The sequence below is a fragment of the Thamnophis elegans genome, chromosome 7 (genome assembly GCF_009769535.1).
Source record: "Thamnophis elegans isolate rThaEle1 chromosome 7, rThaEle1.pri, whole genome shotgun sequence".
Lineage (NCBI taxonomy): Eukaryota > Metazoa > Chordata > Lepidosauria > Squamata > Colubridae > Thamnophis > Thamnophis elegans.
In genome coordinates, this window is record NC_045547.1 from 8325983 (window position 1) to 8349729 (window position 23747).

At 45.9% G+C, this 23747-nt stretch overlaps 1 protein-coding gene across 1 annotated transcript in view; it reads right to left on the reverse strand.

Moving 5' to 3' along the window:
* The window catches only part of ABCC9 (ATP binding cassette subfamily C member 9), a 103257-nt gene that overhangs the window by 22923 nt on the left and 56587 nt on the right, over nucleotides 1-23747 (reverse strand). Inside the window, 6 exon segments of the mRNA XM_032221116.1 lie at nucleotides 4589-4691; nucleotides 14272-14364; nucleotides 15267-15424; nucleotides 15524-15593; nucleotides 17483-17631; nucleotides 22440-22666. Coding sequence (XP_032077007.1) covers nucleotides 4589-4691; nucleotides 14272-14364; nucleotides 15267-15424; nucleotides 15524-15593; nucleotides 17483-17631; nucleotides 22440-22666 — 800 coding nt within the window.

A 23747-nucleotide genomic window follows, 5' to 3' on the forward strand; every position in this document is an offset into this window, starting at 1 on the left:
ACTACCAAAAGGAGAAAGCAGGACCAAATACAAGGGTGCTTCCTTTCCCATAAAGGGGTCCAGTGTGGGCTTCATAAATTTTAGTAAGGGGTTCTCTGCCCGGATGCTAGGTGGGCGTGGCTATGGTGGGTGCGGCCTAGTCGGCCTCCTGCACCATGGGGGGATGGGGTGGGCATTTTTAACCTCCCCGGCCTCCGGAGGGTTTCCTTGAGTTTCTGGGAGGGTGAAAATGACCTCCCCGGCCTCCGGAGGCCCTCTGGAGGCTTGGCCTTCCCAAACATCCAGTAGGTCCATTTCTCGCCCTCTTCGAGTGTCTGGGCGCGCCCTGCTCTCACCTGCATCCAAAACGGGCCGTATGGGGACTCTTGGGAGGGGCGGGATGGGTGGGGCCAGCCAGGAGCTAAGATTTGCACAGAATCTTAGCTAGAGGTTCTCCCAAAATCCCTGCGAACCCCCAGCAGCCCACCCCTGGATCCGTAGTTGCTTTGCTGTCACCAATCACCCCTTCTTTGTTATGCCGGAATTATATGGAGGTTCTCAATCATCCAGGTCTTGGTTGCCCCCAAAGGTGCTTTTCCAAAAGGAAACTGGATTTTCCTGCTTTTTTCAATCAATCAATCAGAATAGAGCTGGAAGTGACCTCAGAGGTCTTTCAATCCAGCCCCTTGCTCAAGCAGGAGACTCTATACCCGTGATGGTGAACTTATGGCACACGTGCCAGAAGTGGCATGCAGAGCCCTCTCTCTGGGCATGTGTGCTGTCGGCAGCTGTTTTTCTGGTTTCCGGAGTGCGCATGTGCGCCGGCCAGCTGATCTTTGAACGTGCCGAAGCCCTGGAAACCTGAAGACCAGCTGGCTCGGCCTGTTCACTGCGGCCACTGTGGCCCATTCTAGGACAGCTAATCGATGCCGAACCAACCCCCCTCCCTCACTGAAATATTTGCTGTATAAGACGCACATAAGACACACTTTTCCACCCACTTTTTTTGAGAGGTGTGTGTGTGTCTTATACTCCAAAAAATGCAGTAAATTTTGGGCTCAATTATGGTTGCAAATTGAGGACAACCTTCCCACTAGCCCATTCCTAAGTTCATATAATACCTTGGCTTTTAAACTAATCAAAGCAGCCGGCTTCATTCAACAGGCATGAAGGAGCCGAGGTGGCGCAGTGGTTAAATGCAGCACTGCAGGATACTTCAGCTGACTGCAGTTCTGCAGTTCGGCTGTTCAAATCTCACCGGCTCAGGCTTGACTCAGCCTTCCATCCTTCCGAGGTGGATAAAATGAGAACCCGGATTGTTGTTGGGGGCAATATGCTGACTCTGTAAACCGCTTAGAGAGGGCTGAAAGCCCTATGAAGCGGAATATAAGTCTAACTGCTATTGCTATTGCTATTGCCATAAAGAAAGCCATCTAAACCAACCTAACTTAACCCTACACGGTTTTACAAATTGAGCAAATGTAGTTAATGTAGAGGGAGACCTCAGAGAAGAAGCTTCATCATGAGCTGAGGAAGAATGATGTTTCATCAGTCTTTCTCCTGACAGGCAGAAGAAGGCAGTCTCTTAAAGGGAAATCTTCTGGCTTGAGTCGGGCAACCTGCAGTGGTGAGCTTCTTTGGCATTTGAGGTCCTTCAGTCAAAGAGAATAGGATGGGAGATTCTAGAGAAGATGGAACTTGACTAATGACCCCTGATTGCTTCCCTCAGCATCAGTAAGGTAAAGCTTTCCCTCGCACATATGTGCTAGCCGTTCCTGACTCTAGGGGGCGGTGCTCATCTCCGTTTCAAAGCCGAAGAGCCAGCACTGTCCGAAGACGTCTCCGTGGTCATGTGGCCGTCATGACTCAATGCTAAAGGCGCATGGAACGTTGTTACCTTCCCACCAAAGGTGGTTCCTATTTTTATACTCGCATTTTTTTACCTGCTTTTGAATTGCTAGGTTGGCAGAAGCTGGGACAAGTAACGGGAGCTCACTCCGTTACGCGGCGCTAGGGATTCAAACTGCCAAACTGCCAACCTTTCTGATCGACAAGCTCGGCATCTTAGCCACTGATCCACTGCATCCCTTCAGCATCTGTATATGACCACAACTTCCGTCTGCTGTCAACGGTCAGCCAGTGGGCTCCTCTTCTCTGTCTGTTTCTACATAACCTTTGGACCATGTAAGACTTCTTCTCTATAAAACAAGCACTTGATCTATGACACCCCCCCCCCCCCAGTAGATCTTCAGACTGAAGAGATTTTACACGGCAGCCTTTTCCGGATTCTAATCCTCCAATGGGAGTTGTAATCAAAAACATCTGGAAAGACCTTGGTTAGAGAGAACCATTATAGCCCTTCATAATGCTGAGAAAGAGTTGTCTGAGGATCTTTCCAGGGTTTCAATTATCCAGAAATAGGGTCTCCAATCTTTCGGACCTCAGGGACCACTAAGTTCATAATTTTAAATCCCACGGACCACAAATGTGATCTGCCTAATAACCAGCTGGCATGGCAAAGTGGTCATGTGACTGGATGGGCGTGGCCAACTCAATGTCACGGCGAGGGGCGCCTTGCCAGCCTCTACTCGCCACTCCCTCGCCTGCCCGCCCGGGCTCCTTAGGGCCCCAACAGGAAGCAGTTGCTTGAGCTAAGCAACCCCCATGAAGAAGAGTTGGCAAAAGCAGCTCAGTTCAAATAGGATCTGGCTGAGAAGGAGGCTCAGCAGAAGCACCTCACTGAGGACTACAAGCATAGGCTTTCCAAGCAGAGGGAATACCTGCGGAAGTGCAAGGCCAGGTACTGGCGCCTGGAGGCTCAGCGGGCTGAGATGGTCAGCCAGTTCCAGGCCATGATGCAGTCCCGCTGGAACGAGGCCCTGTGGCTCTTCGCCACCAGCAGTGCTTGCCTCCAGCCTTCACCCAAAGCCCCCCACCAGGAGGCTGAAGCAGACCCCAAGTCGGAATTTCTGCTCCCCTCTGACCCACACAAAAAGACCCCAAAGGGGGAGGCTCTCTGCAAGAACACAAACTTTCATTGCACGTATTCGGCCCAGGGACCGTGGTTTGAGGACCCCTTATTTAGTGCAATATAAAAAATGGAAATAAATTTTCTGCAGACCACCAAAATTTTCTCATGGCCCACCAGTGCTTCACAGACAACCAGTTGGTGACCGCTGATCCAAAACACTCCATGTTGAATTGGCCCCACAGGTACAACCCCAGGAAGATTTTTGAGAGCTACCAAGACCAGAGTAATAGAAGTTGAGTTATAATCATGATCTACACAAGTACAGAAATACAGTTTTCGGACAATGTGGTCGGGCAAATCTCCACCGGGAAGTAGAGATTTATACAATTCTAGCGTACACATTGTTTTGTTCACAGAGATCATACCAAATAATAATATGTTTAGCATATTATATGAACTGGGTCACACACACACAAACCCATGTGGAAGTATTCCTTCAGATATTATAAACAAACATGGGAGGCATTTGTAAACATTAATTTGAAACAGGAAGTAAGTCCTGTGAACCAGTTTTCAAGAGAAGAATCTTGGGTCATCCATAGCCAGAGGGATTCCACTGAAAATAATATCTATTCATTGAAGAGAATTCATTCTAGGGTTTCCAGCAGAAGAAGATAGGGAGAACTAGCCAGAATAACAGAGCTGGAAGGGACCTCAGAGGTCTTCTAGTCCAACCCCCTCCTCAAACAGGAGACCATATACCCGTGATGACGAACCTAGGGCACTCGTGCCACAGGTGGCATGCGGAGCCATTTGTCAGGGCATGTGAGGCGATGCCCTGTCAGCTGGCCAGCGCACATGCGCACACTGGCCAGCTGATTTCAGCCTTCTTTTGAGGCCATTTTTTGCCCTCCAGAGGCTTCCCTGAAGCCTCCATAGCATGAAAAACCAGCCCTACAGGCAAACCAGAAGCTCAGGAGGGCTCCTGAAGGCCACTGAAGGCTCCGGAGGTCATAAATCCGTAGAGCCGATTTTTTACTTCTGGAGCCTTCAAGGGGCCTTCAGGAGGCTTCCCTGAAGGCTCCGGAGGGCAAAAACCAGCCCTATGAGCAAACTGAAAGTCACCATTCCCGAACTTCTGGGGTTCCATAGGCCCATTTTTTGCCCTTCGGAGGCTTCAGGGAAGCTCCTGAGGCCTCCGGAGGGTGGGGGGGACAGGGAGACTGTTTTCACCCTCTCCAGGCTCCTAGAAAGCCTCTTATACCTGTTAACCTAACATTCTGAAGCCAAGCAAATGAAATTATTATCACTTTATTTGGGAAATGTATGCTTTCGAACTGCTAGGTTGGCAGAAGCTGGGACAAGTCACGGGAGCTCGCTCCGTTACGCGGCGCTAGGGATTCGAACCGCCAAACTGCCGACCTTCTGATCGACAAGCTCAGCGTCTTAGCCACTGAGCCCCCCCATCCTTAGAAAAGGGGGTAGGAAACCCTTAATAGAAACTACATTAATCTTTTTTTTAGGTGTTTTTGCCAGATGTTGCCCAATGAAAAACCTTTGCCTGGCCTGCTGTATCCAAAGAAGCAGCTGCTGGATTCCAAGATGTCCAAATCACGACAGTGATGAAGTTATACATACCGTCCTAACCTCCAGCCATCTGTTGGCAGCAGAGAGGAACAAATAGGCGATATTGTTGGTGTCCGTCAGTTCCAGCATCTGTTGTTTAAATCTGGCCTCGTGTCTGCAAAGGGGAAAATCATCCTGACGTTAGATGTGACTCAATCGTCTGATGCCACCTCTGTACAATAGGCCGAAAGGATGGCAGAATGCCAGGAAGGGGAAATGGAACAGTTGCTGAGCTACTGAAAAACTATATTTGAGCAAATGTGTGCATAAGAAGTTGCCAAGAAGAGTTTTCAGGAAGCAAGCAGTGATGCTGTACAATGTTGTTGTTTTTTCTTATTATCTACCCATTAGTTAACCTCTACCGTGACCCGACAAAAGCGCGCACGACAAAAGCATGCCGACAAAACCGCATCACTAAAACCGCGACGTCATCAATGCACCAACAACAGCGCGTCGACAACAGCGCGTCGACAGAAGGGCGATTTACAACAGCGCGTCGACAGAAGGGCGATTTAAGTTAAAGTAAGGGTTAGGTTTAGGTTTAGGATTAGGATTAGGGTTAGGGTTAGGTTTAGGTTTAGGGTTAGGTTTAGGTTTAGGGTTAGCGTTACGTTTAGGGTTAGGGTTAGGATTAGTGTTAGGTTTAGGGTTAGGGTTAGGGTTAGGTTTGGGTTTACAGCGCCCTTCTGTCGGCGCGCTGTTGTCGGCGCGATTCAGCGCTCATTCGTCGGCGCGGTTCAGAACTCGCGGTTTTGTTACCACGGTTTAGTCAGGCGCGCTTTTGTCGGTCGCCCTTTTGTCCGTGAACCAACCTCTACTGCTTCTTCTTATCCTCCATAATTCAATTTCCAAACAGATCAAAGATAACAGAATAACAGAGTTGGAAGGGACCTTGGAGGTCTTCTAGTCCAATACCCTGCTAAAGCAGAAGACCCTACACCATTTCAGACAAATGGTTGTCCAATCTCTTCTTGAAGACCTTCAGTGATGGAGGGAAGCTGTTCCACTGATTAATTCTTCTCACTGTCAGGAAATGTCTCCTTAGTTCTAGGTTGGTTCTCTCCTTGATTAGTTTCTATCCATTGCTTCTTGCTCTAGCTTTGGAAAGATTGAGTTTTGGAGGTTCATTGGGACTTGCTCCTTAGAAATAGAATTTCTCAGATAAATTTTTCCCAGAATTAGTGAAATCCAATCCCACAGCAGGGTTCGGATGTTTTGCTCTCCAGATATGACAGGACTCCACACCTGTCAACATTAGCCAGCATGGTCAGTGGTCAAAGATGATTAAACATACTGTAATCCAGCAGTTATCTGAAAGACTGCATTACTCCCAGCTTTGTTCTAGAAAGATATTATTTTGTATCCAATTGTCTACCTCGCTCTTATAGTGTACTCGCCCATAACCAGGTATTGCCGAGTATTTATTTATTTATCCTGATCCTGTATTAGACAGGAGAAGCCCTGATGTTGTTGAAATGTCCGGACCAAATGTATTTTCTAATGTTGAATTTTCCCACTTACCAGAGGGAGCCCCCTTGTGAAGTACTGTGAAGCCGTTACCATGGCAACTCCACTGCGCTGTACAGTAGAAGCCATTTTAAGGCACAACAGGCTGTATCTTAACAGAACACACACACCCCAAAGTATTTGTTTCCAGAGAGTAAGTCAACTCCACTGCGCTGCACAGTAGAAGCCATTTTACGCAGTACAGTAGAAGCCAATTTAAGGCACAATAGGCTTTATCTACCGAACATCTCCCCCCCCAAGGTTTGTTAGGGGTGTCTTACCCCCCACAGTATTTGTTTCCAGGGAGTAAATCAGCTGTGTACCAAGTTTTGTTGAAATTGCTTGAGGTGTTCCAGAGTTATGCTGGAACATACACACGCATACACATACACAGCCCTCTCTCTCTCTCTCTCTCTCTCTCTCTCTCTCTCTCTCTCTATCTATCTATCTATCTATCTATCTATCTATCTATCTATCTATCTATCTATCTATCTCTATCTCTATCTATCTATCTCTATCTATCATCTATCTATCTATCTATCTATCTATCTATCTATCTATCTATCTATCTATCTATCTATCTATCTATCTATCTATCTATCATCTATCTATCTATCTATCCAAAGTGTTGAAGGTATTGACTCTTCAGCACCTTATGACCTACGGACCACAAGGGGGCAGTATAGACAGAGGATTATGATTTACTTTGATCCCCTCTATCACTCTGCCTGGTTTTTGTCTAGGATACTAATCTGAGGTCACTTCCTTCTGGCTTTTTTCCCAGGCACATTTACTGGCTGACATTCCACGTGGTTGGAATTACCAGAACACAACAAATACAGTACAACGTTCCAATACAGGGTCATAAAAGTTTTCACTTGATGGATCCCATCAATGATCTCATGCGCTGACCTCGGCTTGTCCTCATTAAAAAAAAAATGGAAATGTCCCAAATCTCACAACTTCATCAAGGATCCCACGACATGCTTACATGACATTCTGAAGGGTTGCAGTGTGTTTGGGGGAAATGTTGCGTCTTCATGTGAACTCTTGCAAGATATCAGGGTTTTCCCGTGTGATTTCGTAATACGTTACTCTTCTCATTTTCACAAAGGAAAACCCGAACCCTATTTATCTCGTCCCAATTTTGATCCTTTTTAATTTTTAAATTAAAAGAATAATTTTGATAGCTTTGCTAATTCTTGGTCCAGCCCATCATTGTCATTACTGGTGCCCTAACATGGGTTGAGAGAGTAGAGAAAAAACCCTGTTAAGCATATCGTATTTTTCGGAGTATAAGACGCACTTTTTCCCCTCAAAAAAGAGGCTGAAAATCTGGGTGCGTCCTATACACTGAATACAGCATTTTTGGCCTCCCAAAACCATGCCCCTTTCACAAAAATAGCCATGCAGAGCCTTTAGGAGGCTTTCAGAGTGCTCCCGGGGGGCTGGAGAGGGCAGAAATGAGTGAAAAATGGGCCGTTTTTTTAAGCTTCCCCCAAAAGCACAAAGCAGATTCCTGGTCCCAACAAAACCCCTTTTATTAAACCAAGTCAGCAAAGGCCTGGTAAACAGTCTTTAAAAGGTGAATTTATGACCACAGACGTTATCTAGCTTGAAGAGCTGCCATGTAAATATTTTCCAAACTCAAGGAAAGACTTGGCACAGAGTCTCTGAGATTCACAGACAAAAGTTCTTCGTTTGTTTGTTTGCAAAAGCCCACTCCCCTTTCGCTCTTCTTTTATTTCCTATGGGAGGGGCCATTCACCATCTAGCTGTGGCTTTACTTCCAAGTCGACCCTGATTTCTTAGTTGTTCTTTCCTTCTGGCAGCTCTGCACATGCACACACTGGGAACAGGCTCCAGCTGTTCCTCTGCCACACTGCTGCCTAGTTCCAAAGGCAGCCGAGAACTGCCAGATGGCCTTGGCCCCACCTCTGCCTCCAATGCAGAGCCCTCATCCGAGCCTCCAGGACTGGCCCATGTTCCTCCCCAATCTCCTCAATGTCCGACTCTGCTGGCAGGCCACAACACATTTATATAGAGCCGAGGTGGTGCAGTGGTTAAATGCAGCACTGCAGGCTACTTCAGCTGACTGCAGTTCTGCAGTTCGACTGTTCAAATCTCACCGGCTCAGGGTTGACTCAGCCTTCCATCCTTCCGAGGTGGGTGAAATGAGGACCCGGATTGTTGTTGGGGGCAATATGCTGACTCTGTAAACCGCTTAGAGAGGGCTGAAAGCCCTATGAAGCGGTATATAAGTCTAATTGCTATTGCTGCTATTGCTATAACCTGGTTACTGAATCAACCCATTTCCTGGATTTGCACAATACTTCCAAGCAACTAAAAGACTCCGTTTGTACAATACTCTAAAGACAAGAAATTACAAATCAAAGTTTAAAAAAAATTAGTCAACAGTGAGGACCTTTGTGCTGTCTGAGCTTGGATGTTTTCTTGCAGAAATTTCCTTAACCAACTGGGGTAACATCACTGATGATCAGTGGAGGGTTTCAAAATTTTTTAGAACCTCTTCTGTAGGTGTGGTCTGCTTTGTGGGAGTGGCTTGCCAGCCATGTGACCAGGTGGGAGTGGCTTGCCAGTCATGTGGCTGGGTGGGCGTGAACAACTTGTAAAATGTGGTGAAACTCACTTAACAACGCTCTTGCTTAGCAACCAAAATGTTGGCTTAGAAACTCTGGCATTTGAAGCAGGCAAGTCTTAAATACAAGACCCTTGCACCCCTAACCCTTTAGAAAAAAACCCACAGGGGTGTTCAAACTTGACAGCTTTAAGGCTTGTGGACTTCAACTCCCAGAATTCCTCCTCTCGCTCTTCATCTTGATGATGTGCGGACAGGCGGGGGGAGGGAGCTGGAACCGATTCTAAACGGTACCATAGATTTGTGGAACCTCTTCTATAGAAGAGGTTAGAACTGGCAGGAACCTCCCCCTCCTGCTGATGATGTTACCTAGTTTGGTAATGAAATGTCTGCAAGGAAACATGCAAACTTGGAGAGCACCAAGAACCCCTTTGTTCAATCCTGAGCTAAAAATATGTTCTTTTATTGGTAAAATTTCAGCAGGTTGTGTGAATCAGCCACAAGGTCTCACTGATTTGGCTAATGGTGTTGCACAAAGATAACCACTGTCTAGTTGAAAATGATTATTCCCATTCTGCTTAATTCTAAATCAGTTGATTTCTGATGATTTCATGAACATGTCTAGGTGCTCTTCTTGTCAACAGCAGGGTGTGTTTGTCTCCCAAGATGTTTTTTCAACTTTGTTGTCTCTCTTACAGACTTGGGATTTCTTCATGGTCTCCCACTTGAGTATTAATTCAACCTTTTGAGATAGTCAAGATCAACTAGATGCTTCTGTCTAATGGTACTTTCCCAGTTCATCCTTTTCCAAATTGGTATCCTTTCAATCAGGGATCTCCAACTTTGGCAACTTTAAGACTTGTGGACTTCAACTCCCAGAGTTCCTCAGCAAGCTAACTGAGGAATTCTGGGAGTTGAAGTCCACAAATCTTAAGGTTGCCAAGATTGGAGACCCTGCTTTAAATGTCTTAGATTTAAATTCGCAGAGATTTCCGGAGTTGGTCTACCACATTTGGATGACCCCAGGCTGGGAAAGGAGATAGAACGAATAGGGAGGTTATTATAGATGAAAATATAATTGTACAAATGATCAGAAACCACCACCTTGTCTTGCTCTCCAGACAGATGAATTTTCGTTCAGTTTTGCAAATCCACCAGACTTCCCTCCCACCCAAGAACCAAAACAATTGTACTGAATTTCCAACTCATTCGAGATCATTTGGGTAGATTTGGAAGACACCAAAACTGAGCAACCTGGAGCCTCTAATTGGCTGATGGACTTTGCCCATTAATAGGTTTATATTACTATGTGGCTGGAGTTCACGCATTAGGCTTAACTCTGAATCCAGGTTAATTCTTGTGTTCATATAACCTTGAATGCCCAAACAGAGAGACTATATTATAGTTTGTTGTGATGGCCTGATCCAACCAGGGCTGCTGGGGGCTGCTGGGGGTTTGTAGCTATGATTCTATGAACCCCCAAATCCCACTCCTAGCTGGCCATGCCCCACCGCTCCCAGGAGTCCCCGTGACCCATCAAAACCGTGCTCGACTAAGCCACGCCCGATTAAACCGCGTCGCTGACGTCATCAACAGGGCGACAACAGCCAGCGCGGAGAAAGAAGGGTGCTTTAAATAGCGCTTTGAAAGCAAGCCGATTCAACTTAAGGTAAGGGTTAGGTTTAGGGTTAGCTTTAGGGTTAGCTTTCGGGTTAGGTTAAGGGTTAGGGTTAGGTTTAGGGTTAGGTTAAGGCTTAGGTTTAGGTTTAGGTTTAGGGTTAGGTTAAGGGTTAGGATTAGCATTAGGTTTAGGGTTAGGTTAAGGGTTAGGTTTAGGGTTAGGTTTAGGATTAGGTTTAGGGGGGGTAGGTTTAGGTTTAGGGGTTAATTTTAGGTTTAGGGTTTACAGCGTGCTTCTGTCTCCGCGCTGTTGTCGCCCTGTTGATGACGTCAGCGACGCAGTTTAGTCGGGCGCGGTTTAGTCGAGCGTGGTTTTGTGGTGGAACCAGGAGTCCCCACTCAGCCTCTTTTGGATGCAGGTAAGCGCAGGGTGTGCACGGAGGCTTGGGGAGGGCAAAAAATGGGCCTACCGGAAGTTTGGGAAGCCTCCGGAGCCTGGGGAGGCCATTTTCGCCCTCCCGGAGGCTCAAAGAAAGCCTTCGGAACACAGGGAGGGCAAAACCACCCTTCCCTGCCGTGGTGCAGGAGGGTGACTAGGCCACGCCCACCACAGCCACGCCCACCCAGCAACCGGGCAGAGAACCCCTTGCTAAAAATTTTGAAGCCCACCCTTCAAAAATTGGATGGATCCCTGGATCCAACCTATATATATAAGCCAAAAACTAGATTCCAACAAAATACAGAAGCCAGGAAATCTACTTCCATTTTTGCATTGTCTAAGACGTTGTACGAACGCAACTTGCTTGTCACCAGAGGACACCGATGTGCAAAGTACAGCACACGCAAAAGATTGTAGCTTAAATACCCCTTCCTACTATACACCATGAAAGACCAGAATGCATTATTCCAATAACATGATAATAACGACAGTCTGTCTCTGGTCTCTCTCTGGCAGTTTTCCCCTTCCTTTCTACCCCTCCTCTCCCTCTATGGAAACTCTGACACACACAATCGGCATCATTTTGTCTCCATCGTGCTCGTCTGCTTATTATTACTACACTTTTCATCCCATCCAAATGACAGCTACAAAGGTCATCTCCGAAGAGGGCTGAGCTGTTCAGAGGTTGCCTTTTGGTAGGAATGCATGCCTTCTGGATGCGTACTTAATGAACTCAGACCAAAAGGGAAATAATGACCAGTTTTCATCCAGTAAACCTTAGCTTTCTAATAAAACCCTGAAGAGAGAGAATGTTGGCTGAACTGCTGCGAAGAGGAGGAGAGAGGAATGAAACTAACAGAATAATAGCAGTGACATGCAGTCAGGGGAGGCAAGGGAGGCACAACCTCACCACTGTCAATCATGAAAAGGGGGAAAAAATTTGAAAAAGGCGAGTGCTGAGGTTAGGCTAGCTAGCTGCTGCCACACCGTGAATGACTGCCTGTTTAAAAAAGCCTCTAAAAAGCGCCCTCTACTATGAGGCAGGAGAACTGCAGGCCTCATCTAGTCTGACTTTTTAGGCGCTCGAGCAGAGTTAAGCGAGGGTTAAAAGCCTAAAAAATCCCAAGGTAGTTGAGGCACACAGTTCTCCTGCCTCATAGTCAGGGGTGGGTTTCAACCGGTTCGCGGCGGTCCCTGCGAACCGGTTGGTCGGCGAACCCGGAAGTAAGTAACTTCCGGGAACGGCAACGGGCCCCCCCCGCCCGCCCGCGCTCCTTACCCGATTTTGACGAGTTCTGCGCTTCCACGCATGCGCAGGACGCATACAGCGCCTGCGCGATCCTCCAGGAGCAGCTGGAGCATCGCACAGATGCTAGTACGCATGCGTGCGCCGCGCACGTGCACGAGGACGCCGCCGGCCCTGTTCCACCCCTGCTCATAGTAGAGGGCGCATTTTTTAGAGGCTTCAACTCTGTCATTCTGTTTAAAGCTGCAGCGTCATGCTCACTCTTCCTCCTCTCTTTCTCCGTTTCTGATGCCCCCCCCCACCCCACGCTCCCTCTTTTCCTTCAAATTTCCTTTCTTTCTTTTTTCTTTAATAAATGCAATGCTCAGGCATTCTCTCCTCTCCCGCGACACCCCACTGACTAAAGCACTTTCTTTCGCCCGCCTGTGCTCGCGGCAGAGCTCAGGAGGGCTGCCGCGAGCTCAGGCGGGCGAAAGAAAGTGCTTTAGTCAGTGGGGTGTCGCGGGAGAGGAACTGCCTCACCAGCCATAAACGTCACCGCACGTCACTGAATAATAGAGTTGTAAGGGATGTTGGTGGTCTTCTAATCCAACCACCTGCTCAGGCAGGAAATCTTACACCATTTCAGACAAATGGTTGTCCAGTCTCTTCTTGAAAGCCTCCAATGATGGAGCATCCACAACTTCTGGAGACAAGATGTCTCACTGATTAATTGTTCTAACTGTCAGGTTCTAGATTAGTTGTCTCCTTGATTATTTTCCACCCTTTGCTTCTTGTCCTGCCTTCTGGTGCTTTGGAGAATAGGTGGACCCTCTCTTCTTTGGGGCAGTGCCTTAGACAACACTGTTATCATATCTACTCCTTCTTTTGATTGAACTAGTCATTTTGGTTCACGTTCTGTTCTAGCTTTTGTTCTTTCTCCTCTTTAGCCTGACCACAGATTTTTGTTGCGGCTGTTGTCCTCAACGCTACAGGAGCAAATGAAGGTAATTCCATGTACAACTGGTCTGATTTGGGGTCTTTTCCAGGGGTGGGTTGCAAATATTTTTACTGCCAGTTCAGGTGTGCTTGCGCGTAATGCTTCTGAGCATGCCCAGAAGCATCTGGGGGGTGGGGGGTGGGGCACCGCCACTACTACCTGTTTGGCTGAATTGGGCCGAAACGGGAGCAACCCATCACTGGTCTTTCCCCACCGCTTAATTGAAGCGTTCTTCACTTATGTTGAACTGGCAGTCAACTACATTGGCAAGGTATTTTTTGCCTCTGTTGCCAGATCCCCATCCTGACTTCATTGCCTCTGCTCCCAGGCGGTGCCATACAAAGCCCTCCAGAAGAACGAGTGACAAAACAGATTTAGAATAGAATAACAGAGTTGGAAGGGACCTTGGAGGTCTTCTAGTCCAATCCTCTGCTTAGGCAGGAAACCCTACAGAATTTCAGACAAATGGTTATCCAATCTTTTCTTAAAGACTTCCAATGTTGGAGCATTTAGGTTTAGGTTTAGGTTTCGTTTATTTATATGCCGCCCTATTCCCAGTGGGACTCAGGGCGGCTCACAAACCCAAGGGGGGAAGGGAAACACAAAAACTACAAATACAAGCATTTAAAAATAACCAACAGACACACAAATCGAGAGGGGAAGGGAACTCATCAACCCCATCAAGCCAGGTTTTAACGGCTTTTCGGAAGGCCTGGAGAGAGGTGAGGGTCCGGATCTCTGCGGGGAGTTCGTTCCAAAGGGCCGGAGCTGCCACAGAGAAGGCCCTCCCCCGGGTAGTAGCCAGATGACATTGGCTGGTAGACGGAACCCGGAGGAGGCCAACCCTGTGTGATCTAATGGGTCTTTGGGAAGTAATTGGCAGCAGGCGGTCTCTCAATTCCTGGAGGCAAGTTGTTCCACTGCTTAATTGTTCTAACAGATTTGACACACCTTTTTGAGTCTGCCTCGAAGTGGTGTTGGCATAAGGGAGGACATTCTACACCAAGGGTAGGGACCGATGGCCCCTTTACCACCTGTGAACTTCAGAATTTCCTGGCCATGGCTCAGGAATTCCGGGAGTCAAAAGTCCACAGGTCGTAAAGGGGCCATCATTCCCCCATCCCTGCTCTACAAGAACACCAATAGAGCTAAGGATGACTTAAGGGTCCTCTCACTCAAGGCCTCGAAATGACAGAAGGACAATTTCATAAGGATGTGTTGAAAACAAGAATGGTCTATTTTGCGGAGGGTACGTGGAAGGAGAAAATGGTCCTAACACGATCAAAACGGCTTCTTATTTGCAAACCTGAATGCTCTGATGGTCGTGATGCCCTCTGCAGTCTCGGAAAAGTGGCAAAGAAGAGGTAACTGGGTGCTGTCATCGAGTTCCTGGAGATCTCTGTTACCAAGAGAAGGAAAGATGAGCCAAGAAGAAACCATATTTCACCAGCTAGTAAACAAGAGAGCTTGTTCTCCTTATTAAACGATTGACTCACTTGCTCTCTCTAAACAAAAATGTGACACTCTTTTATGGTTGTTATGTTAGAGTTTGTTGCATAAATTCAAATCCAGAAAGCACACACAGATAATTGATGCAGGATTCATTAACTTCTGTATATACATAAGAACAGATGAATAAATGTACAATACCAACAGGTGGTTCTTCCAAGTAAACACAAAGCAGGAGAGTTACAGGCAAACACAAGCAGTTGGTTTCATTTCAGCAGACAAGCTCAGTCAGACTGCTAAGTTTACTTCTCAGAGTAGCAGACTGCTTAAGTTTCTGTTTCAGTTCTCTGCACAGACTCAGATCTGTTTAAGCTCCCATTGGCTGACTTAGTTGCTATGCCTATTCATTGGCTGACCTTGTTCCCATGTCTCTCCCAGTCATGAATATTTTAACACGTTCTTTGGAAGTTATCCACTAGAAGCCACCTATCAAAAGGAGCTTAAGACATCAATAGAGAAGGAAGTCACCCATTTTGTTTCAGAAATTTCTCTTGTTTTTCTCTTTGTGATACTCATTTATTTATTTATTTATTTATTTTTATTTCATGTTTTATTTGTTTGAATGCAACCACCAGAGGTTTAAATTATTTGGACAAAACCACTTTTTAAAACTAGCCTTGAATGGGATTAAAATTAGCCTTGAACATGCAACTTTATGATTGCACTGCACCCATTACTGCCACAAACTTCCCTTGCTGGCGATAACAAACATCAAAATTCTAATGTTATCCATTAATTAAACATTTTCTTTTTTTTTTTTTTAAGAGAGGGAGAGAGAAGTGGAAAACTTACTTAGAGGCAACTCTGAAGTATTTCTGGATGAAATAAAATGCTACCGCAAGAGGAAGGAGAGCAAGTAGGAAGTAGTGGGTGGCATAGGATATCATCCCGACAGCAGATAGACAGAGTAATGTTGAACGAGAGAGGGATTCTACAGTCGGTGGAATGTGCTGCAGCAAACATAAGTAATAAATATTGTTCGCAATATAATCTAATATAATAATCTGTTATTTCCCTACTCATAGCATGCAACAACTCAAGGTGCTCACCTGATCAATAATATTTGTATCAGCAGAAAAACGGTTCAGAATCAGCCCCAAAGGTGTCATATCAAAGAATCTGTAAAGCGGGCAAGAATAGTAAAAGGTTGTCCAGTTTAGAAAGAATGTTCCCAGTTATTTTATTTTATACATATTTGTTTGATTGCCTTATCCTGCACTAAATTACACGAGGTGCCATCTTTCCAAAATTAAGCAACGAACCCATCTTCCCATTTGATGACATCATCTAGGCAAAAAGTGAAGGGAGAGATGGACAACGTGACACAGGGCCTTCTCTAGGGCGGCCCCCACATTTTGGAATTTTTTATTTGCAACTGTTTACAAAGTTCCATCCTTCAGGACATTGAAAAGAATACCAAAGTTGGTTTTACTTCACTGAGCAGAAGGGAGGGAGGGAGGAAGGAGAAGGAAGGAGGGAGGGAGGGAAGGAAGGAAGGAAGGAGGGAGGAAGGGAGGGAAATAAAGATGGAAGGAGGGAGGGAAAGGAAGGAAGGAAGGAAGGAAGGAAGGAAGATTACATTTTTTCTGGATGAAGTTATGTTTACAAGATTTCCGGAGGTGCCTAAAACCAGGCCCTGGAGCCTTCAACATCTGGGCAGCTTTGAAGTCACCAGATCTTTACCACAGCATCACTGATGGTCAGAAAGGATACCGTGTCTCATCAGTCCAGCTGGGATAAGGGATTTGAGGAACCATTAAAGCCTAGCTAGATTGGTATTAAGAATCAAATCTGTGCTGCAACTATCCTAATGGCCAAGAGATGGCAGTAAAGGTGGACACAAAACTGTTTATGCTGCCATCTAGTGGTCCTGTGAATTATTGCAGCTCAGAGAAGATAACCATATTCTAAATGCTGATCCAGTCATTGACTAGTTTATCTGCAGAGGGATTGTAGAGGGAAGGGCTGAACAGCCTTGCAGATGATATTGTTTTCCTAAAATCATAACTAAGCTATGGTTACAACTAGAGTGGCATAGAAATGTAATAAAATGTGATGATAGATAGATAGATAGATAGATAGATAGATAGATAGATAGATAGATAGATAGATAGATAGATAGAATAACATATGAGATAGATAGATAATTAGATTGGCATAAAAATGTAATAACATATGATGGATGGATAGATAGATGATAGATAGATAGATAGATAGATAGATAGATAGATAGATAATTAGATTGGCATAGAAATGTAATAAAATATGATAGATAGATGATAGATAGATAGATAGATAGATAGATAGATAGATAGATAGATAGATAGATAGATGATAGATAGATGTAATAACATATGAGATAGATAGATAATTAGATTGGCATAGAAATGTAATAAAATATGATAGGTAGATAGAAAGATAGATAAATACGTAGATAGATAGAAAGATAGATAGAGATAGATGATAGATAGATAGATAGATAGATAGATAGATAGATAGATAGATAGATAGATAGATAGATAGAATGAATAACATATGAGATAGATAATTAGATTGGCATAGAAATGTAATAACATATGATAGATAGATAGATAGATAGATAGATAGATAGATAGATAGATAGATAGATAGATAGATAGATAGAATGGATAGATGGATAGACAGACAGACATCATTTATTAAATTTAAATCCATGGTGATTTTGGACAGCTAAATAAGGGGGGGGGGGGGGGATGGATAGATTGCCGGACGGACCAAACCATCCTTTGCTTTGGAGTTTACCAAAACCCAGTTCCTTGAAGTGCATTCAATCTTCTCCACTAATCTATCAAATACTATTCTCAGCAAATGAGCAGATGTTTGAAGTCTATCCCCTAAAGATCCAGCAGCCCCCTGGCCACCAGACACTACCTCTTTGCTCCTGGGTTCTCCGACTCAAGTTCTGGACCTCAGAAGATCTGTTAAGTGGCTCGTTCGGTTTACCAAAAGGGGACATGGGGTTCCTGTACCTTATAGGTCCGAGGATGATCTTGTTGAGCAGATCGTGGTAAAGGTTCTTAGCAGCGGTCAGGCCCATCCATTCAACGGTCAAAGACGTGACAAGGCAAAGGACAATGCCCGCCCCACTGAGAATGCTGAACACTGCAACGTGGCATGTCTGTTTCAAAACAAGGGTAGAAATTCTATAAATCCTGGGAAGTAATACTTTCTTTCCATTTCCTTCTGCAGTTCTACCCTTCTGCTGATCCCTTTACAGGAGAATTGTTTTCTTTCCCCCCCTTTTTTAACCTATGAGTAAAATGCATGATGAAAATGTATGTTGGCTGCGGGAATTCTGGGAGTTTAAATCCATCCACCTTCAAGTTATCTAGGTTCACTTTTACCATATGTGGTGGGAGTGCTCAAAAGCTAGGGCCTTCTGGCACCAGATAAGAAAGTGGTTGGAAGAGAAGTCAAATCAAAGAATAGAGTTGAGGCTAGAACTATTTCTATTAGGGATTGCAAAAGAAAAATATAGCAAAGGTGGGTTATATTTAATGTTGCATATTTTAACGGCAGCCAGACTGGTCTCCGCACAAAACTGGAAAAACAAAGAGATTTCCCTCCCAGGAACAAGAAATAATAAAGAAGATACTGACGTGCGCAGAAATGGATAGGCTGACTCTAGAACTCAAAGACAAGAGTGTGACGGAGTACCAGGAAATCTGGGACAAATGGTACCGATGGTTAGAATCGATGGGACAGAAAAACATGGATAAGTTAAGAACTGGTATTAATATTGTACGATAGGTAGGAATTGGATATGTATATGTACCAGAGGTGGGTTCCTGCCAGTTCGCACCTATTCGGTAGAACCGGTTCATCAAATCTACCGAACCGGTTAGAAGAGGTTCCACCAGTGGACCCGGAAAGCAGGCCACACCTACAGAAGAGGTTCCAACGTTTTTTGAAACCCACCACTAGTCCTTGGATATGATTATTCTATACTCTCATGGTCCTATTTATAAAACTCAGTGCCTCTGTGAAAGGTAAGGATGACTCCTGCGTTTGTGGTGCAATCAGAACATTGCGTGTGTTGAAGTTGTTTTAACGCAAACCAAAGATGCCTTTTAAAAAACAACTTTACATCCTATTCTTATGCATGCCAGTGCTGTGTGTGAGGCAATTTAAGGTGGTTCTGACAAGCGTCGTTGGCATCTTCATATCCGGTCACATGGGTGGCAAGCCACCCCCATCCAGTCACATGGGTGGCAAGCCACTCCCACAAAGGAGGCCACACCCACAGAGTAGGTTCGAACAATTTTTGAAACCCACCACTGATATGTACTGATAGTAATTCCCTCTTCTGTCCTTCACTAAATGTTTTGGCAGCCAAACCAACGAGCTGCGGACTTTTCTGACTTGCAAATGCAAACAGTTTTGGGGTTTTCTTTAAGCAGAGCACGGCAGAACATTATTTACAGAAGTTCAACCACTCTGGGGAAAAAAACAAACCTCCAAAAACCCACAACACCATTCTTAGTTCACGTCCCAGGCCTTGAACTCTCTTTTCACACCAGGCTAAACAGATGCTCCAACGGGGATTTGAAATTCCTGCGATTGGTGAATGAGATCATATACAGGATCCTGAGTTCACTTCTGAGAACATTGTGACTAAGCTGTGAGAAGTTTCCAGGAGCAGACAAAAAAAAAGAGATTTCCTTGAATCTATACAGAATGTCCCTGTCAGGTTTTCTTGATCGCTATATAAGGGAGACGTTTATTTATTTATTTGATTTCATCTCGGAAAACCGACTCTGGGCAGCTCACAATTAATATCAGGAGGTGGGGAGCTATTTAACACCGAGTGCTTAGGACAGTTTTTTTTTTCTTTTTCGGCCTCTGAAGGATTATCCGGAGATATTTATAACCGAGGAATCGTGTCTAATTTAAAACTGAGGAAAGTTTATTCAATACGACTTTCCGCGTTGCTGGATGCAGTTGAGACAAGGCTTTGGCTGCGGCCTGCAGAGTTTAATTCTAAAGTTTGCCATTTGTTATTAAACTGACGTGAACAGAGGAACGAGACTAAATAGATGAAAAGGTGACGCTCAGTTTTCAGTAAATGTTAAACGAGGTAACATCTACTCGAAGTCGAAGTAGTCACTTCTCGTAACTTTGCGGATGTTCCACGTGGTTTCCTTGGCAACCGATGGAAGCAGCTGATAGATTTATAGCCCTCCTTTATTATGATTATTTTCGCAAATAACTCAAGATGGCAGACATATCCAACACGCCTTCCTCCTCCTTTTTCCCACCTCACAGCAACAACCCTGTGAGGTGGGTTGAGGAGAGAGAGGGAGGGAGGGAAGGAGGGAAGAAGGGAGGGAGGGGAGGGGAGAGAAATGGGTCCAAATGGCCATTGATTTCTTCTAGGACAGTGATGGCTAACCTTTTTGTCCCCACATGCTGAAAGTGTGCGTGCTCACACCCATAATGCAATGCGTGCATGAACTTTTGACAATTGCAGCACTTCAGAGATATGTGATCACAATTTGCGACCTTTCCAGGTGGCTTCCAACCAGCAAGGTCAGTGGGGGGAGTTGGATTCACTTAATGACCGTGTGATTCACTTAACAACTGGAGTGAGTCACTTAACCCACAGGTCACTAGCACTGATGATGTTACCAGGTTTGGGTCATGGAACATCTACAAGAAACCAAACCAAGCTCAGAGAGCACCAAGGACCTTTCAAAAACAGTCCTACAATTGAGCACAACTCACAACCAGGGATGGGATTCTACCGGTTCTGACCGGTTTGGGCAAACCGGTAGCTCCGACTATCAGCTGGGAGCGAACCAGTTTGCTTCAACTTTCAGCTGGGCTCACCCGCCCGCGCCTGCGCTATACTACCTATATTCCCTTTTCTGAAGTCCAGCTGGTCGGTGTGGCAGGGCTGTTTTGCACTGGGGTAGTGGTGGGTTACTGCCAGTTCTAACCTCTTCTATAGAAGAGGTTCCTCAAATCTACAGTGTCGTTTAGAATCGGTTCCAGCTCCCTCGCCCTCCGCCCGTCAACACATCATCAAGATGAAGAGCAAGAGGAGGAATTCTAGGAGTCCACAGGTCTTAAAGCTGTCAAGTTTGAACACCCCTGGGGTTTTTTTTCTAAAGGGTTAGGGGTGCAAGGGTCTTGTAACTTGACAGCTTTAAGACTTGTGTGCTTCAAATGCCAGAGTTCCTGAGACAACATGACTGGAGGAGGAATTCTGGGAGTTGAAGTCCACAAGTCTTAAAGCTGTCAAGTTTGAACACCCCTGGGTTTTTTTTTCTAAAGGGTTAGGGGTGCAAGGGTCTTGTAACTTGACAGCTTTAAGACTTGTGTTCTTCAAATGCCAGAGTTTCTGAACCAACATGACTGGAGGAGGAATTCTGGGAGTTGAAGTCCACAAGTCTTAAAGCTGTCAAGTTTGAACACTCCTGGGTTTTTTTTTTCTAAAGGGTTAGGGGTGCAAGGGTCTTGTAACTTGACAGCTTTAAGACTTGTGTGCTTCAAATGCCAGAGTTTCTAAGCCAATATTTTGGTTGCTAAGCAAGAGTGTCGTTAAGTGAGTTTCACCACATTTTACAAGTTGGCCACTCCCACCCGATCACATGGCTGGCAAGCCACTCCCACAAAGCAGGCCACACCCACAGAAGAGATTCTAAAAATATTTGAAACCCACCACTGCACTGGGGCTTCCGTAGAAGGTAAGTTTTCAAACGCACTGCGCGCGCAAAGCATGCACTCTGCAAACTGGTTGTTAAGCCAGTAGGAGCCCACCCTTGCTCACAACAACCACCTTGATTAGCAACACAAATTCTGACTCCACCTGTGGTCATCAATCAAGGACCACCCATAAGCTTCCCCCTACACACTGCACAGGAAACTCTACACCGGCACTCTAGAACAAAATTGTTCTAAAATTGAACGAGGTTGCTCTTCTAGACAGTGGTTGGCCTAGAAGAACAATCCATAAATTAAATAATCTTTTTCAGGGGAACGTTTTCAGCTCTGCCCTCTTTTCCATTGTTATGGCTTCTGGTACGGAGTTTAATTCACTCCCCAGCCTGTCTTGTCCCAGCCTTTGGTTTTTAATTAAATTAAGATTGCTCTAGCCGCGTGATGGCAAACCGATGGCACAGGTGCCAGAGGTGGCGCGCAGAGCCCTCCCTGCTTGGCATGTGTGCCATTGCCCCAGGTCAGAACTCCGTGGAGTTTCTTTCGTGAGCTTCTGTTTCCCAGCAAACGACGAAACAGAAGCTCACAAAAGGAAAAGATCTTACTGTCAGGCCTGCAGTTATATCCCTTTTAGGATCTTTGGCCTGCCACACTCTCTATTATTTCATTATGCTGTTTCATTAGTGTAGTAGTTGGGAGGGGGGAATAGAAAGGAGTAGGATTGTGGAATGTGTTGTTGTCATTCTTTTCTACAAGCCCAAGGTCATCTTTTGTCTTCGCACCTCTGCACCTGACCGGAACCAGCTGGATGGAGATGCCAGTGTGGGCGAAGAAGATTGGACCATGTGATGGATTTATGGGTGTGGGGATAAGATCATGAACTTTCAACTGGGTGGAATCCAAGGAAGTTTTTCAGATTTGGGATTCCACAGATGTACCAAGATGTCTGACTTATTAAATTGGAACTTTAAGGATAGTTTTGCCTTGGACTCTGATTTAATTCTGCATGATACTTGGAACACTGACACTTACCTCTTGCCGCGCTGCTGGTATTGGGATGCCCTGCCTCCCACTGGCCAGCTGATCTTTGGGTCTCTGCTATGCATGCATGCATGTCCACGCACATGTCCAGGCATGTCTGTGCATGCGAATGCATGCGCACCTTTGCACATGCACATCTTTCAGTTTGGGCATTCATGCGCAGTTTGGGTGCTTGGTGCCTCAAAGGTTCGTCATCCCTGCTCTAGCCGCGGAACATTCCCCTACCTTTTCAGAGCAGAGCGTTTGGGTCTGATTCGTCGATGTCCACTGAGCCAGCCAAAAGTCGATCGCCACAATGACCGAGTGTTTAAGGAGTTTGGAGAAGATCATCAAGGAGAGCAGAAGAAAGCCACCCGAAGTGAGATAGAGCCAACAAGTCTTCCAGGGCATCTTCGTCCTGAGTGGCGCTGCTGCGGACATGTTGTCATCTTCTTCCTCTTCCTCCTCTTCCTCTGAAAAGTTACAGAGATCACTGAGTCAGTCAACCTGGGTAATTTAGTATCTCTCACAAGATCAGCAGAGACCTCGGGAGATTCTAGGTAGTGACGGAGATGCAAATAGGGCCTCGGGCAGTGGTGAGATTCAGCCGGTTCAGACCGGTTGGGTAAACCGGTCATTAAATTGCTGGCTGGCCCCACCCCTTCCTGCCCTGCCCCTTCCAGGAGTCCCCACACGCCCCGGTTTGGCTCCCAGGTAAGTGCAGGAAGGGCTACTAGCTACCAAAACAGGGTGTGAGCGGAACATCCCTCCACACCCCGTTTTTGCTCCCAGGGGGCGTGCAGGAGGCCGAGTGCTACCTGTCACACCCCTGGCCACGCCCACCAGGGCTACGCCCACCCAGCCGGTCATTAGAGCAGAGAACCAGTTGTTAAATTATGTGAATCTTTCCACTGGTCTCACGTCCCAACACTGCACCATCAGGTTCTAGTAACAAAGCAGTAATAGTCACAGACAAGATGTTTGAGCTTTAAGGAGAGTATCAGGTACCAGCCATGTTTCGCCAGATGCCAGTCTGCCATGCGCAATACAAGGGGAAGGAGGGAGCTGAGGGGAGGCAAGGGTTTGGGATGAGGGCAGTTGGAACTACGCATTGCGCCGTCTCAGGAGAGCTGCCAGCTGGTCCAAGATCACATCATAGAATGCAACACCTTCCAGCCCACCAAGCCAGGGACAATTTGTTTGAATGTAATTGGACAAGGGGAGATATCCAGTTGGCAAATTAGATCACCAACATCCTAAGCCTTAAGGAGAGAGGGGACCTACATCCAGGGATGTGCAGTGAGGGGAGGCAGGGCCAAGAGCCAAGGTGGCGCAGTGGTTAAATGCAGCACTGCAGGCTACTGCTAGATCAGCAGGTCAGCGGTTCAAATCTCACTGGCTCAGGGTTGACTCAGCCTTCCATCCTTCCGAGGTGGGTAAAATGAGGACCCAGATTGTTGGGGGCAATATGCTGACTCTCTGTAAACCGCTTAGAGAGGCCTGAAAGGCCTATGAAGCGGTATATAAGTCTACTGCTATTGCTACCACTGTCAT